Source organism: Cherax quadricarinatus, chromosome 13 (genome assembly GCF_038502225.1).
Source record: "Cherax quadricarinatus isolate ZL_2023a chromosome 13, ASM3850222v1, whole genome shotgun sequence".
Lineage (NCBI taxonomy): Eukaryota > Metazoa > Arthropoda > Malacostraca > Decapoda > Parastacidae > Cherax > Cherax quadricarinatus.
In genome coordinates, this window is record NC_091304.1 from 20,761,336 (window position 1) to 20,776,350 (window position 15,015).

At 37.2% G+C, this 15,015-nt stretch overlaps 1 protein-coding gene across 5 annotated transcripts in view; it reads left to right on the forward strand.

The window, feature by feature from the left end:
* LOC128688506 (uncharacterized) overlaps positions 1-8,551 on the forward strand; it is a 145,236-nt gene extending 136,685 nt beyond the window's left edge. Inside the window, exons 14-17 of one of the 5 annotated variants that reach the window (XM_070084573.1) lie at positions 996-1,236; positions 5,909-6,020; positions 6,268-6,378; positions 7,394-7,437. In XM_070084573.1, the coding sequence (XP_069940674.1) occupies positions 996-1,236; positions 5,909-6,020; positions 6,268-6,378; positions 7,394-7,422 (493 nt within the window). In that variant the 3' untranslated portion in view covers positions 7,423-7,437. Of the gene's footprint in view, positions 1-995; positions 1,237-5,908; positions 6,021-6,267; positions 6,379-7,393; positions 7,438-7,537 lie in introns of those variants that run through there. The other 4 variants (XM_070084574.1, XM_070084570.1, XM_070084572.1 and 1 more) reach the window with 4 other exon arrangements.
* The last annotated feature ends 6,464 nt before the right edge of the window (positions 8,552-15,015 follow it).

A 15,015-nucleotide genomic window follows, 5' to 3' on the forward strand; every position in this document is an offset into this window, starting at 1 on the left:
GCAAAACACGAGAGAAATCCTTCCACCACGAGGTAAGCACGTGCATTGGTGATGGTGAATGTTGTTGTGGTATTCGTTGTGGCATTCTCAAGCTCACTTGTTATTATTATAATGGGGAAGCACTAAGCCCATAGGATTATACAGTACCTGTGGGGGGGGGGGGGGAATGGAAGGTATTCAAGCTTAATTTAGGGAACTGGAGCACAGATATAATTCCCTACATCAAGAGCTCCTCACCAGCATCAGGAAAAGCTCACAATCTGAATTTTGGCTCGTATCCAGGAGCAAAAAACCGACTGAGCGATGGCTTGTATCCTGAAAAACTCGCATGATGGGGCACTCGTAAGCAGAGGTTCCACTGTATAACTGTTTTATTGACTTCAGGTGGGCAGTAAACAATTTCTGTACATTTTCCAGCTCTGATATCTCTCCTGCTGTGTTTTGAACAGAGCTGTGGGCTCAGAGCAGCATTTAAGACATAAGAACACAAGTGATCTAATAGTAAAACCATTGGTATTATCTTCCATTTTAATGTTCTCATTTTCCAACACTTCTGCATTTGCTCTTTTGTTTTCTTAACATATCAGACATTATTACTGTATTCTTAAGTCTTTTACCTATTTCTTATATTCTAAGTGATGGCACTATCTATTTGTATTCTGTGCTCATTTTGAGTTCATTCTTCCATCCAAACTTATTAAGGGGGTAGGGGTGCCTTGATCCAATGAATTGGATTGCCTCCCATTCCCCTAGCATTCTATAAGCTATACATGTACTGGTTTAGTACTTTCCCATGAAAATAACATAAATAATTGAAATTTATCACTATAAAGTAAATTTTTTTAAGTTATAGTGGCACCAGATTTGTATTAGTACAAGGTATGGAAAGCATAAACAGTATGGCTCAGTCATTGTGCACAGTAGTCATATTGTATTCCATTACAATTACCAGTGATAAAAAAGAAATTGCAATGATTTATTTGTTTTTTTGCCAGGGCCCTTGAGGAGGAGAACAGTGTACTTCAGGCAGAATATGATCGCCTCAAGTCCCAGCAACCTGTTGGATCTCCTCCTGATGATGGTCTTGGTGGTCAGCGTTCGGAAGCAGATATGTTGGCTGAAGCAAAGCTCCTGAGACAGCATAAGGGACGCCTTGAGGCTCGAATGGGCATCTTAGAAGAACATAACAGGCAACTTGAGGCTCAGCTTCATCGATTGCGGCAGTTATTAGGAGAGGCAAGTCAAATGTAGTACAACACATGTTTTTATGTACCTCTGTATATCACGAACTTTTTTTTTTTTTTTTTTTTCAATGAACCAGCTGTATCCCACTGAGGCAGGGTGACCTGAAAGTAATTTATACAGGAGAAGGGGTTACTGACCCTTTACTCCATAACCCTTTTTTTTTTTTTTTAAATCTTCCATTATTAAATTCATGGGAGCAGCCTAGTATGAGCTAGCATGCTGCCTACAGTAAATCCTTGATCCAGTGGCTTAAAGGAGATTCTCAGTGTCTGTTAAATCAGAATGTTAAAAAATAGGACTTAAACTGCTGCATACCTAATATAATGGTAGTTAATTGAAATGGTGATAATGTAATCAAATTAAGCACTAAACCCAAAAAAGCCATACAGTGCCATGAACATTGAAAGTGAAATCAGGAGTTATTGTACAATTTACCCAGTTGTTTTCATCTTTTCACAGTCCAGAACCCTGAAATTGATTTTGCTCCCAGTATTCAGTTAAAAAACAATCCTTTGAAATGGCAGAGAATTTTTTTGTCAGTTTAACCCTTTCAGGATCGGCAGGCCCTCTCCTAAACTTGTTCTCAGGGTCGGAAATTTTTCGAAAAAAAAAATTTTTTTCTTGTGAAATGATAGAGAATCTTTTCCCAATCATAATGACACCAAAAGAATGAAATTTGATTGAAAACTTTGGGAATTATGCTCTTGCAAAGTTAGCGGTCTCAACAATGTTTAGCATCGGCGATTTCGCCCACTTTGAGTCCTATTTTTGGCCAATTCCAATGTACCAGTCAAGAAAAATCATAACTATTTCGCTAAAACTCCATTTTTTCTATCGAATGAGTACAAGAAACCACCCATTTACCGATTTCAGCTATCCAATAAAGTGTTCTGAAATTTGCAATTTTGCCAATTTCACAAATTTCAAAAGATGCCAGTTTCCAAATAGGGTCCAGAATAAACAAGACAGACATTCCTCTGTTCATTAGTTACATCCCCAGGCCTCTGTTACATTTCTTTTGCTTTCCACTTTGAATTTTTATTCTCACAAAAAATAGAAGATTTACTGTTAAGCAGACTACTGCATTAGTGTAGAAATGGTATAAGTAATATCAGCACAGTTGTGAAAGAATATTAGACTCGCCAGTTGACGTGTATTGGACGCATGGCTTGATTTATTTACTTTTGAACTTTGGCAAAAATCGAACATTTCTGCTACTTTGAGCTCAATTTCAAGGTACAGTGGACCCTCATTTTTTGTAATTAATCCATTTCCAGAGAGCGTGACTATTATCGAAATTGATGATTTGCGAATCCATTTTCCCCATAAGAAATAATGTAAATCCAATTAATTCATTCCAGACAGCCAGAAGTATCAACAACAATTTTTTTTTAATCTTAAAGATAGATTTACATGCACAAAGGAATGAACATTCAACATGAGTTACCTTTATTGAAGGTCGTTGTTGATGAATGGAAGACAGGGAGGAGGAGAGAGGTTATTGTTTGGAAGGGGGACCCCCCCTCCATAAGGACTCTAGGTCACTTCAGGGGTCACTTCCCTAGCTTAAATATAGATTTACATGCAGAAAAGAATGCCAAATAAATGTAAAGCACTAATAAAATGTATAAATGAACATTTAATATTACACTTGCCTTTACTGAAGACTTCTGTTGGTGTATGGCAGAGGGAGGGGAGGCGAGTTTATTGTTGGAGAATATGACACTAATATCAACTCTACTGCTTATTTATCTATCACAATTCAGCTAAAATGACACAATAAACAATATTAATAACATAGAAACATGGAATATACTCTAAAATAAGTCATGAATGTCAAAAGAGGTGTTGTTGGTTGTATAAGGGCCACTGAGAGCATAAGCCGTCCATAATGTTGGTGAAGCAGCAGCTGAGGTGGCGGTGCTTTCTGTAGCCCTATATAACTCCAACAACATTGGAGTTGGTAGAATCACTGAAGAAGGCACCACTATCACTACCACCTTCGTATTTTTCTACAAACTTTTTCTTAAATTATGTGTTTCTCACATTTTTTACCAAAGACCTGGCACTAGAAGCTTTCTTTGGAGCCATGGTGACTTACTTAGCAGTTGTAAGCACTAAAACGAATGGAATATTATGAATAATATGAACTCGTGGGATCATCCTCACTCACTGATAAACACTGGCTGGGAATGGAGTGTGAGGCGGCTCGGGGCTGTGTGTACGTGTCCCAGATGAACAACTATTTGCGAGTCAAACGACGATTCATGAGTCAACGTTTTGACGAAAATAACGTTACGATTTTCGAAAATTATGACTTTCGAACCTTATGATTATCGAGGGTCCACTGTACTTTTCATTGTGAAACCGATAAAAATCATTGAAATTTCCGTAATATGTCTTCCATTCTATAAAATGAGACCAGGAAAACTAGAATACAACTATAAATAGCATACGAAAATACACTGCAAAGTCGCTGTTTTAAACCAAAAAACACGGTCTGAGTTTTTTTTTTTTCTCCTATACTGTGCACACTGACCACATATACCCATTCTTTCAAATGTAGGCCTACCAGCTTTCTCTCGCTAGATTTGAAGGTGCTAGAATTTATGCGTACTAGTACAGCACCAACCCTAAAAGGGTTAATGGAAAACTTACAGAATGATGCGTAATTTATGCATTAGTGATTTCACCTACTTTTATTTGTATTAACTATTTTGCTAATATGCCTTCCGTTCTAGTGATTGAGCACAACAGCTGCCCAACTACCCTGTAAAGTGCACAGAAGTTGGTAATTTGGCCAATTTTACAATTAAAAAACTACCAATTCAAAAATAGTGCAGAATAAACATTGTAGACATTCCTGGCACTATAACGACATTTCTTCTTTATTAATTACATCCTAGGCCAATCCTATATTACTCTTGGTTTCCGTTTTGAATTCGTAATCACACGACAATAGAAAATTTACTCTACTTTTCAGATAATAAAATATAACTGGGAATGATTGGTCATGGTTTACAGCATCTCAATAATTGAATCAGACTTATTAAAAATCTATAAAACTGGCAGGGGGAGGTCTTACCCATCCTCAGGAAGATTGGGAAAAATAAACCATTTTTGTTACTTTGAACCCAGTTTCAAGCTTCCAGTCCTGAAAACCCAACCAAAATTATCTATATTTCAATATTATGCTTTCCATTTTATCTAATATTATAAAAATCATCCTAGAAAACACCTCAAACACATGGTCAGAGTTTAGTTTTCCCTATCATGCACCACATGGGGGCAGGATTTTTATTTTTATACTGTGCATACTTGCTGCAAAGACTCATTCTCTCATATCTATGCCAAAATTTACAACTCGCAGCTCAGTGAAAGGGTTAATACATGTAGCTTATTTTATTGAGGGTTTAGTCATTCTTAATAAATACTTTGCTGACAAGTTTATCCTTTGTCTTGTCCATCTGACACTCCATATATAGTGTTTACAGCCATATGCATGCTGACAGGTATACAGCATTTTCTTTCAAGGGTGAGTACTACACCAATAGGGGTTATATGGCTAGTTAGGAAATAGATGGCAATGAGTCAGTTAAAAAAACAGGGAGGGTAGCTCAGATTCCTTGGAACAAGAGCCCCTTTACTGCCTTTTTAAGGCATTTCCATGGAAATTTTTTCCAATAACAATAAAATGTGACAAAGTTGATTGTTTTTCACTCCTTAAGCACTGTATGATGTCAATCCTACAGGTTCAACACTTCCCCATCAATATAATAATTTACAAGGCAGATTGCAGATGAAAGGTTCAGAGAACTGACACGTTGATAAATTAGACACGTGTGCAACTCTTGGGTATCTTTATTGAGGAAACGTTTCACCACACAGTGGCTTCAGTCCATACATAGGAGAAACTTGAAGAACAGGAAGAGAATGAAGTAATCAGTCCATCCATCTTGAATAGAATACGGCATATGTGCGCAGAAGCAGCTTATAAACCGTAGGCAGGAGAGGTGCAGCAGTCATAGGTGGTGTCACATTTGTCCAATGTGGAAGTAGGTCGTGCCCAAGGGTTAGGCAAGCAAAGAATTCACAAGTATTGCCTAACCCTTGGGCACAACCTACTTCCACATTGGACAAATGTGACACCACCTACGACTGCTGCACCTCTCCTGCCTATGGTTTATAAGCTGTTTCTCCGCACATATTCCGTATTCTATTCAAGATTGATGGACTGACCACATCGACTCAAGGTTGAGGGACTGATTACCCCATTCTTCAAGTTTCTCCTATGTATGGACTGATGAAGCCACTGTGTGGCAAAACATTTCCTCAATAAAGATACCCAAGAGTTGCACATGTCTAATTTATCTACAAGGCAGATGAAATATATGGATCCAAATGGCATATTACCATCAATGGTGAAGTAAAGATACATTGCAAAACAAGATTTATTGGGACAGTGTGTCACTGTGTAGATCTTTATCAAGACATGATAAAATTTCATGGAGCAAGAGAGTCCTAACAAAAGTTTGCTCTGAAACGGATCTTCTTTTTACTGATCTAGCAAAACAACAGACCCCCAAATAAAGGTGCAAGTATATATAACCCCATTTAGAATGTAATTATGTCAGGAATGTGTATATTTTTTTTTTTTTTTCAGCCTGGTGGCATGAGTTCACCTAGCAAGTCAGGAACTCTGCAAACCAAGTCAGTTACTGCTAGCCAGTTGGCCATGGACTCTCCTGCTAAAATCAATGGACACTCAACTCAAGGTGAGAAACATTTACATATTAAGCTGCACATATGCCTAAATTATAAAGAAACTCAAAGTTATTTTTACTGTACATATAACTGTTCTATTTGAAATGTAGATTTTTTAAATATATTTTAATTGGAGAGAATCTCAAAGAAGTATGTAAGTTTTGTATATGCCCTTTCATGGTGATGTGCCCTTGTAAAAGTGAGACTTGGGGCATCATACTAACATGGTGTTGGACTCTATCTATTGTGGTGGCACAGCAGGTGCCAGCAGTGCTTACGATGGGTTAGAGCAAATGAGCGAGTATGTACGGCCGCCACCCCCTCCTATGGGAAGTGTGGCTCATGTGGGCAACCTCTTCTCACGTGCAGGTACAATTGGCACCACTGCATGATCGGAATTTATTAAGAGAATGAAATTTTCATGCTGTATCTGTTACTGTGTTTGTTTAATGTATGATTTGCTTAAATATTTTGACTTTGCTATTAAACCTTTACAGCTTAGACAAGAGACTAGGCAAGCTGTAAAGGTTAATTGTATGACTCAATTATTTTAATATATGTAGTGTGAATGCACTTTTTTTTTTCCATTTGCTTTTAATTAGAATGTTGCTAGGTGTATTCTTTCCCTTAACCTAACAATAGCCCACAAAAAGAAAAATTTGAACCTTTTTCATAAACCTCTAGGGAGGTAGAATGAAATCAAGCATGAATTGTATTTTATGAATTTGTAGTTAAATAATTTGCATGGAAAAATGACTGCACCATAGACATTATAATAGACAATTTGTATATTTGAATTTATGGGGGAAGGAGTTATGTATAGCTTTTGGTCTTGCCTCTTAACCTTAGACTAACTAATCCGATAGGTAAAATGTAGTCTTGGGGTAATTTTAATTATAGTGCGCTGTAAAAATCTGTGCTTGCCCCATTAATGTTTGTACAGTAATGATTTGCAATGAGGAATATTTTTTTTTTCTTTTTGTGGATTAAATCCATACAAGACTTGGATAGGGTGAGCAATTGGATGTACAGGGAGATGAAATTTAATGTAACCAAATACCATATAATAATTTATGGAAAAAATAGGGACCAAGAAGTCATTATTAACCAGATATTCTTGTCATGCTGGCAAACTCTAAAATAGCCTTAAAATATATGGTTGGGCAAATGTAACAGGAATAATGATCCATTGTCTACAAACTGTTTTGATTAAAAGTGACATTCTATTTTTTTGATTGACTTTCATGAATAATAAATCCTGGGGTATGCATAGTTTACTGTATTTCTTTTACATTACAGCACAGCAATATACTTTATCAGATGATTGTCAATATCTTACAGTAATAAATAGAAAGTTTAAGTGACTTTTTTTTTTTTCATGCAGCTCCATATAGTAGAAGTTCAGGATGGTAAGCTATAAAAGTGTTTCAGTTAATGACCCAGTAATATGTTGCATGGTCATTATGGAATGGTAAATATTATTTGCCTTAACAGTATATGTTTAACATAAGAATATTTTCCTTTATAGGCGACCTGGGGAAGGCAGTTGGCACTCTGGTGGCCACAATGACCCAAGAGGGGGAGAGCGACTTGCCTAGCGATGAGGAAGACTCTGATGCTTCTGACGCCACTGAGTCAAAGGCTGTGTAACTTTTGGAGAAGAGGCTGGAAGAAGCACTCTTGGTGTAATTGTGTAGGATGTTTTTTTTACTTGGACAAATCTATTTGTATTGTTAATACCAGAAAAAAAAAAAAGCTGATGACATGCCTGTTTCTATTCCATCCTCTGTTACATCCCTATCAGTTTTTATACGCTCCTGGTAGATTATTGTGTACATGAATTCTTGGAGGAAAGAGAAGTTAGCATGTCTTCTGCTCAAGCTGATTATGCACAAGATAATTATTTTTTATTTCATGACTACAGGTGATCCAGTTTGTTAATTTAACTAGTGGTACATACCTGAATCAAAAGGAAGATTCGGTTTTAAAGTGCAGCGTGTGGTTAGACAAATTTGTATAGATATGTATAATAAAAAAAATTACTTTTCTTTCAGCTTGCATATAAAATGAGCATAAGCGTTGTAGTCATGTGTCAATGGTGCAAAATGAAAAACCCTAAATGTGATAAGTATCCCAGTTGAAGTATCATTAAATGAAGCCAGTGGGCTCATTTAGTTTTCTTTAGTGAAGGGGTGTTACATACAGTTCTACCAATGTTAAAATCAGCCTTGATATGCTGACTCAAGTGACCATATGTGTACATATCATAGTTATATCAAAGTCAGATTGCTATAGAAATAGTTTTTATGGACATGTTTTCCAATTGTTATGCTTGTCATTAATTATATTGATGCCTTATTCTCAGTATTTGTGGCCGAGATACTACTTGGTTAAAATGCGTTCTTAAGTTGCAACCTTTTGAGTTTATAATTTAGTTTTGAAGTGGATAAATCATGGTCAGGTTGTTTGCTCCTTAATCAATTCTTAATATTTGACTATTGCTTAGAATTAACAAAAATAAAAGTGGCTATGATGTTAATAATTGTATAAATATCCTATAGACAAATGTTGAATGATCCCCCACATATTTAATGGGCTAATAGGGAGAGCAGTTGCCATGTAATGCTGATTTTCTGCTAAACTGGAATGCTACAAAATGAACAAAAAATGTACTACAGTATGGTAGGTCCCCTAATTAGCACATACCTAATTTCATCTATTTCTTTTAACTAAGAATATTTACCCAATATTTTACATCCATTTCAGTTCTTTTTCACTTAATAGTACTAGAGAGAGGTGGAGATGGGAGAAAATGGGGGCAGAAAGATAAGTGTCACCAAGGAGGATGGGTCAGAGACTGCTCCCCACATACAAGTTTAGTATAGCATGAAACATGTCAACAACCTTGTCATTCAATTTTCAACTACTAAAATCTGCAGTTCTTGACCAATCTCTACCAAACAAATGTGAGCTCTCTCTATATTCATTTAATGTATAGTGTGAATGCAAAAACCAAGAAGAAATTTGCAATTCAATCTAAATATAATCCTGTTAAGCATTAAACCCAAAGGGGTTATACAGCAATTCAATCTAAAGCTTATTATAATCAAAACTAAGCAATAAACCCACAAGGGCATACAGTTCAGGCTAAAGAAAAACAAATCTAGTCTATTGGTCTTGAGTAATCTCTACCAAATAAATGTGAGGTCTCTTTATATAAACATACACAAAATATGATAAAGAAAAATTTACATTCAGCCTTAAGGAAAATTTATTAAATATAGCCTTACTAAATAATCTATACCAAACAAATGTTAACACATTATGCATACATGAACACACCATTTACTTTAAATATAAGAATATAATTTTCAATCTTCTGTAAATCATAGGTAGTCCCCCTTTTGTGAATTGAAGATCGTTTTGTCAGTTATGTGCCAGGACAATGCCCAGCAGACTTTTATCTTTTGTTTCTGAAATCAATATACCCAGTAGATCATGTCCATTATTTCTGAAAGCCATTAAATCGAAGTACTTTGAATTATCAGAAACCACCCAGGGAGGTACTGTCCTGCCGAGTGTGAAATGGAAACCTGTATTTATTTTGCACAAAGGTAGGACTGCTGTCTTTTTTTTTTTTTTTTTTTTGGTCTCGTGAACATGCAAGATACATCTTGCTACTTCTACTTAGGTCACACTACACATCCATGTATAGGTGGGCCCTACCTATACAGCAGGTTAGATTCCGAGCTACCGTTGTAAAGTGAAAATCGTTGTAAGTGAATCATAACCTTTTTTTTTACTTTCAAATGCATATAAAAGCCTGATGATATGTTTACACTATCACATATTTAGTGAGCAACAGAGCTGGACCTAAAAATTACATATACGGTACACACATTACTTACCTTAAATATTGTTGTCCTTAGCTTATAGTAAGTGAATATACAGTAGGGCCCCACTTATAAGGCAAGTTAGGTTCCAGGCTATTGCCGTAAAGCGGAAATCACCGTAAAGTGGAACCCCTTTTTTTCCACTCATTTTTTTTTTTCAACAAGTCGGCCATCTCCCACCGAGGCAGGATGACCCAAAAAAGAAAGAAAATCCCCAAAAAGAAAATACTTTCATCATCTTTCAACACTTTCACCATACTCACACATTATCACTGTTTTTGCAGAGGTGCTCAGAATACAACAGTTCAGAAGCATATACGTATAAAGATACACAACATATCCCTCCAAACTGCCAATATCCCAAACCCTTCCTTTAAAGTGCAGGCATTGTACTTCCCATTTCCAGGACTCAAGTCCGACCATACGAAAATAACCGGTTTCCCTGAATCCCTTCACTAAATATTACCCTGCTCACACTCCAACAGATCGTCAGGTCCCAAGTACCATTCGTCTCCATTCACTCCTATCTAGCCCGCTCACGCACGCTTGCTGGAAGTCCACGCCCCTCACCCACAAAACCTCCTTTACCCCCTCTCTCCAACCCTTTCGAGGACAACCCCTACCCCGCCTTCCTTCCCCTATAGATTTATATGCTTTCCATGTCATTCTACTTTGATCCATTCTCTCTAAATGACCAAACCACCTCAACAACCCCTCTTCTGCCCTCTAATACTTTTATAAACTCCACACCTTTTCCTAATTTCCACACTCCGAATTTTCTGCATAATATTTACACCGTACATTACCCTTAGACAGGACATCTCCACTGCCTCCAACCGTCTCCTCGCTGCTGCATTTACCACCCAAGCTTCACATCCATATAAGAGTGTTGGTACTACTATACTTTCATACATTCCCTTCTTTGCCTCCATAGATAATGTTTTTTGACTCCACATATACCTCAATGCACCACTCACCTTTTTTCCCTCATCAATTCTATGATTAACCTCATCCTTCATAAATCCATCCGCCGACACGTCAACTCCCAAGTATCTGAAAACATTCACTTCTTCCATACTCCTCCTCCCCAATTTGATATCCAATTTTTCTTTATCTAAATCATTTGATACCCTCATCACCTTACTCTTTTCTATGTTCACTTTCAATTCTACCTTTACACACATTCCCAAACTCATCCACTAACCTTTGCAATTTTTCTTTAGAATCTCCCATAAGCACAGTATCATCAGCAAAAAGTAACTGTGTCAATTCCCATTTTGAATTTGATTCCCCATAATTTAATCCCACCCCTCTCCCAAACACCCTAGCATTTACTTCTTTTACAGCCCCATCTATAAATATATTAAACAGCCATGGCGACATTACACATCCCTGTCTAAGACCTACTTTTACCGGGAAGTATTCTCCCTCTCTTCTACACACCCTAACCTGAGCCTCACTATCCTCATAAAAACTCTTTACAGCATTTAGTAACTTACCACCTATTCCATATACTTGCAACATCTGCCACATTGCTCCTCTATCCACTCTATCATATGCCTTTTCTAAATCCATAAATGCAATTAAAACTTCCTTACCTTTATCTAAATACTGTTCACATATATGCTTCAATGTAAACACTTGATCTACACATCCCCTACCCACTCTGAAACCTCCTTGCTCATCCACAATCCTACATTCTGTCTTACCTTCAATTCTTTCAATTATAACCCTACTGTACACTTTTCCTGGTATACTCAGTAAACTTATTCCTCTATAATTTTTACAATCTCTCTTGTCCCCTTTCCCTTTATATAAAGGGACTATACATGCTCTCTGCCAATCCCTAGGTACTTTCCCCTCTTTCATACATTTATTAAACAAAAGTACCAACCACTCCAACACTATATCCCCCCCTGCTTTTAACATTTCTGTCATGATCCCATCAGTTCCAGCTGCTTTACCCCCTTTCATTCTACGTAATGCCTCACATACCTCCCCCACACTTACATTCTGCTCTTCTTCACTCCTAAAAGATGGTATACCTCCCCGGCCAGTGCATGAAATTACCGCCTCCCTTTCTTCCTCAACATTTAAAAGTTCCTCAAAATATTCTCGCCATCTACCTAATACCTCCCTCTCCCCATCTACTAACTCCCCTACTCTGTTTTTAACTGACAAATCCATACTTTCCATAGGCTTTCTTAACTTGTTTAACTCACTCCAAAATTTTTTCTTATTTTCATTAAAATTTCTTGACAGTGCCTCTCCCACTCTCCTTTTGCACTCTCTCACCACTCTCTAGATCCATATAAATACTAGAATAGAACTAAGCATTAAAAAACAAAAAAGTAAAATACACCTACCATCCGACTTACGACCGTGCATCTGGCAGCTGGGCTGGGCCGGCTGATGCACACCACTGTACAATATTTGACAATACTCGCGGCGGCAATGCATCATGCAGGCAGCATCAGTTTGAGTAACCCTGCCCTATCAGCAGCATCATACTGTATTAACTGTACTAACTGGACAGTAAATTTCACCATGGCCCCTAAGATGAAGTCTGTGGCAAGAAAGGCCCTTACTCTCGAACTCTTTATTTGTTTTCGCTGTTGCACATAAACCTGTCTGTATCTGTCTGCCTATATATCTGTGTATCTCTGTGTGTCTGTCTTTCTGTCTACCTGTGTCTATGTATACCTGTGTGTCTTTGTCTACCTGTGTGTGTCTTTCTGTCTACCTGTGTGTCTGTCTACTTGTATGTGTCTATGTCTACCTGTGTGTGTTTGTCTACCTGTGTGTCTGTCTGTCTATCTGTGTGTCTGTCTACCTGTGTGTGTCTACCTGAGTGTCTGTCTGTCTACCTGTGTCTGTCTTTCTGTCTGCTTGTCTGTCTCAGAGCCACTCATTAAGAGTGTAATTGGTCTTGAAGATGCCATATTAATAATGATAATAACACAATAATAATCACTGAGGCGCATTAAATGTGTATAAAACGTTGATATAGACATTTTGCTTAATCCATCTATGATTTCTTTTTCAAAATTATATAATAAACATGCTACATAACATATAAACATATAGATTAACAAATATGAGATGTTTTTCTGGTCGGCTTGACAGAGTGAACAGGAATCATTCGTGTCCGGGCTGGTAACAACAACAACGTTTGTTTACATAACTCGCCAACCTTCTACACACTCATTCGTTTAATTATTTAATCTTGTTTACTCACCTCTCACTCTACATTAAGACTACAGATATTTTAAGGTAAGTAATGAGTGGACACGATTATTATATTATAGTTTAATAATAATATTATTAATATTAGTACATATGTATTATTGTAATAATAATAATTATTATTAATATTATTAATTTAGGGCACTGGAGCACAGATCCACTGTATAGCACTTGTCTGGATTATTTGGGTTATCCTAGGTAATTTATACTATGTATGATAACTTTACTTACGTGTACCTGTGAGAGAGAGAGATACAGAGAGAGAGAGAGAGAGCCACATTCAGTCAGCCAATCACCCACCCGGCCTCCCTCCCACCCACCCACCCGGCCAGCCAGCCAGCTACATATTACACATGTTCCAGAGTTGTTTCTCTTTACTTAGGGTATAGGTTATACTACATTCTGGCAGGATGACACTACCAGTGGTATTCTCCCATTCCACTGTGTTGACAATACATAAAGATAACAGTAACATATGATACTGTATGCGATGTAAAATTTACAATACAGTTCACTACCATGTATACATTATATACAGTAAATAAATAATTAAAATATAACAATAGAAGTAAATTATGGTAAAAAAATGCAATAATGATTGTACATTACATTACAGTACTATGTAGGTAGTTTATATAGGAAAAGTTTGACATTATGCCCTACCCAGTATGTCGGCAATTTTCAAAGGTTCGACTTACGTCCATTTTGACTTACGACCAGTTGGTCGGAACCAAGCTTGGTCGTAAGTCGGAAGGTAGGTGTACACGTAGACTTCACTCATTACTTACCTTAAAATATTTGTAGTCTTAATCTAGGGTGAGATGAGTCGTATTTATTGTAAGAAATCAAGTGTGGTATGGTAGCCAGCCAGGCTACCATACCAGGCCACCCCACCCACACATCATAATCTATGATATTTAACCCTTAAACTGTCCAAATGTAGATTTACATTCGCAGGCGTAGCGCTCCGAACATAGATTTACGTTCAACTTTACATTATGTAAAAAAAAAATAGATCTACATTCAGAGCACTACGCATGCAAACGTATATCTATGCTTGGACAGTTTAAGGGTTAAGTGTCCCAGAGCGATAAAATGTAAATAGTTCACTCATTACTTCTTTCTTTCAACACACCGGCCGTATCCCACCGAGGCAGGGTGGCCCAAAAGGAAAACAAGTTTCTCCTTTTACATTTAGTAATATATACAGGAGAAGGGGTTACTAGCCCCTTGCTCCTGGCATTTTAGTCGCTTCTTACAACACGCATGGCTTATGGAGGAAGAATTCTGTTCCACTTCCCCATGGAGCTAAGAGGAAATAAACAAGAACAAGAACTAAAAAAGAAAATAGAAGAAAACCCAGAGGGGTGTGTATATATATGTTTGTACATGTATGTGTATTGTGACCTAAGTGTAATTAGAAGTAGCAAGACATACCTGAAATCTTGCATGTGTATGAGACAGAAAAAAAAAACGACACCAGCATTCCTACCATCGTGTAAAACAATTACAGGCTTCCGTTTTACACTCACTTGGCAGGACAGTAGTATCTCCCTGGGCGTTTGCTGTCTACCAACCTACTATCTAGGCACTCATTACTTACCTTAAAATATTTGTAGTCTTAATATAAGGTCAGAGGTGAGTAAATGAGATAAAACGAATGAGAGAGAGAATGAGTTTATGAGAGAAGATACTCGCAGAGTTGTAAACAAACCAGTCGTATGCAAGTTTTGTAAACAAACCAGGCGAACACGTCTGGTTTGTGTACAAGTTGTCTCTACGTTGATACGGTAGAATAAATAAAGAGGAAGACTCCCATTCTCATGTAACATCATTTTTAGAAGAAATGACGCTCCGAGTGAAGGCA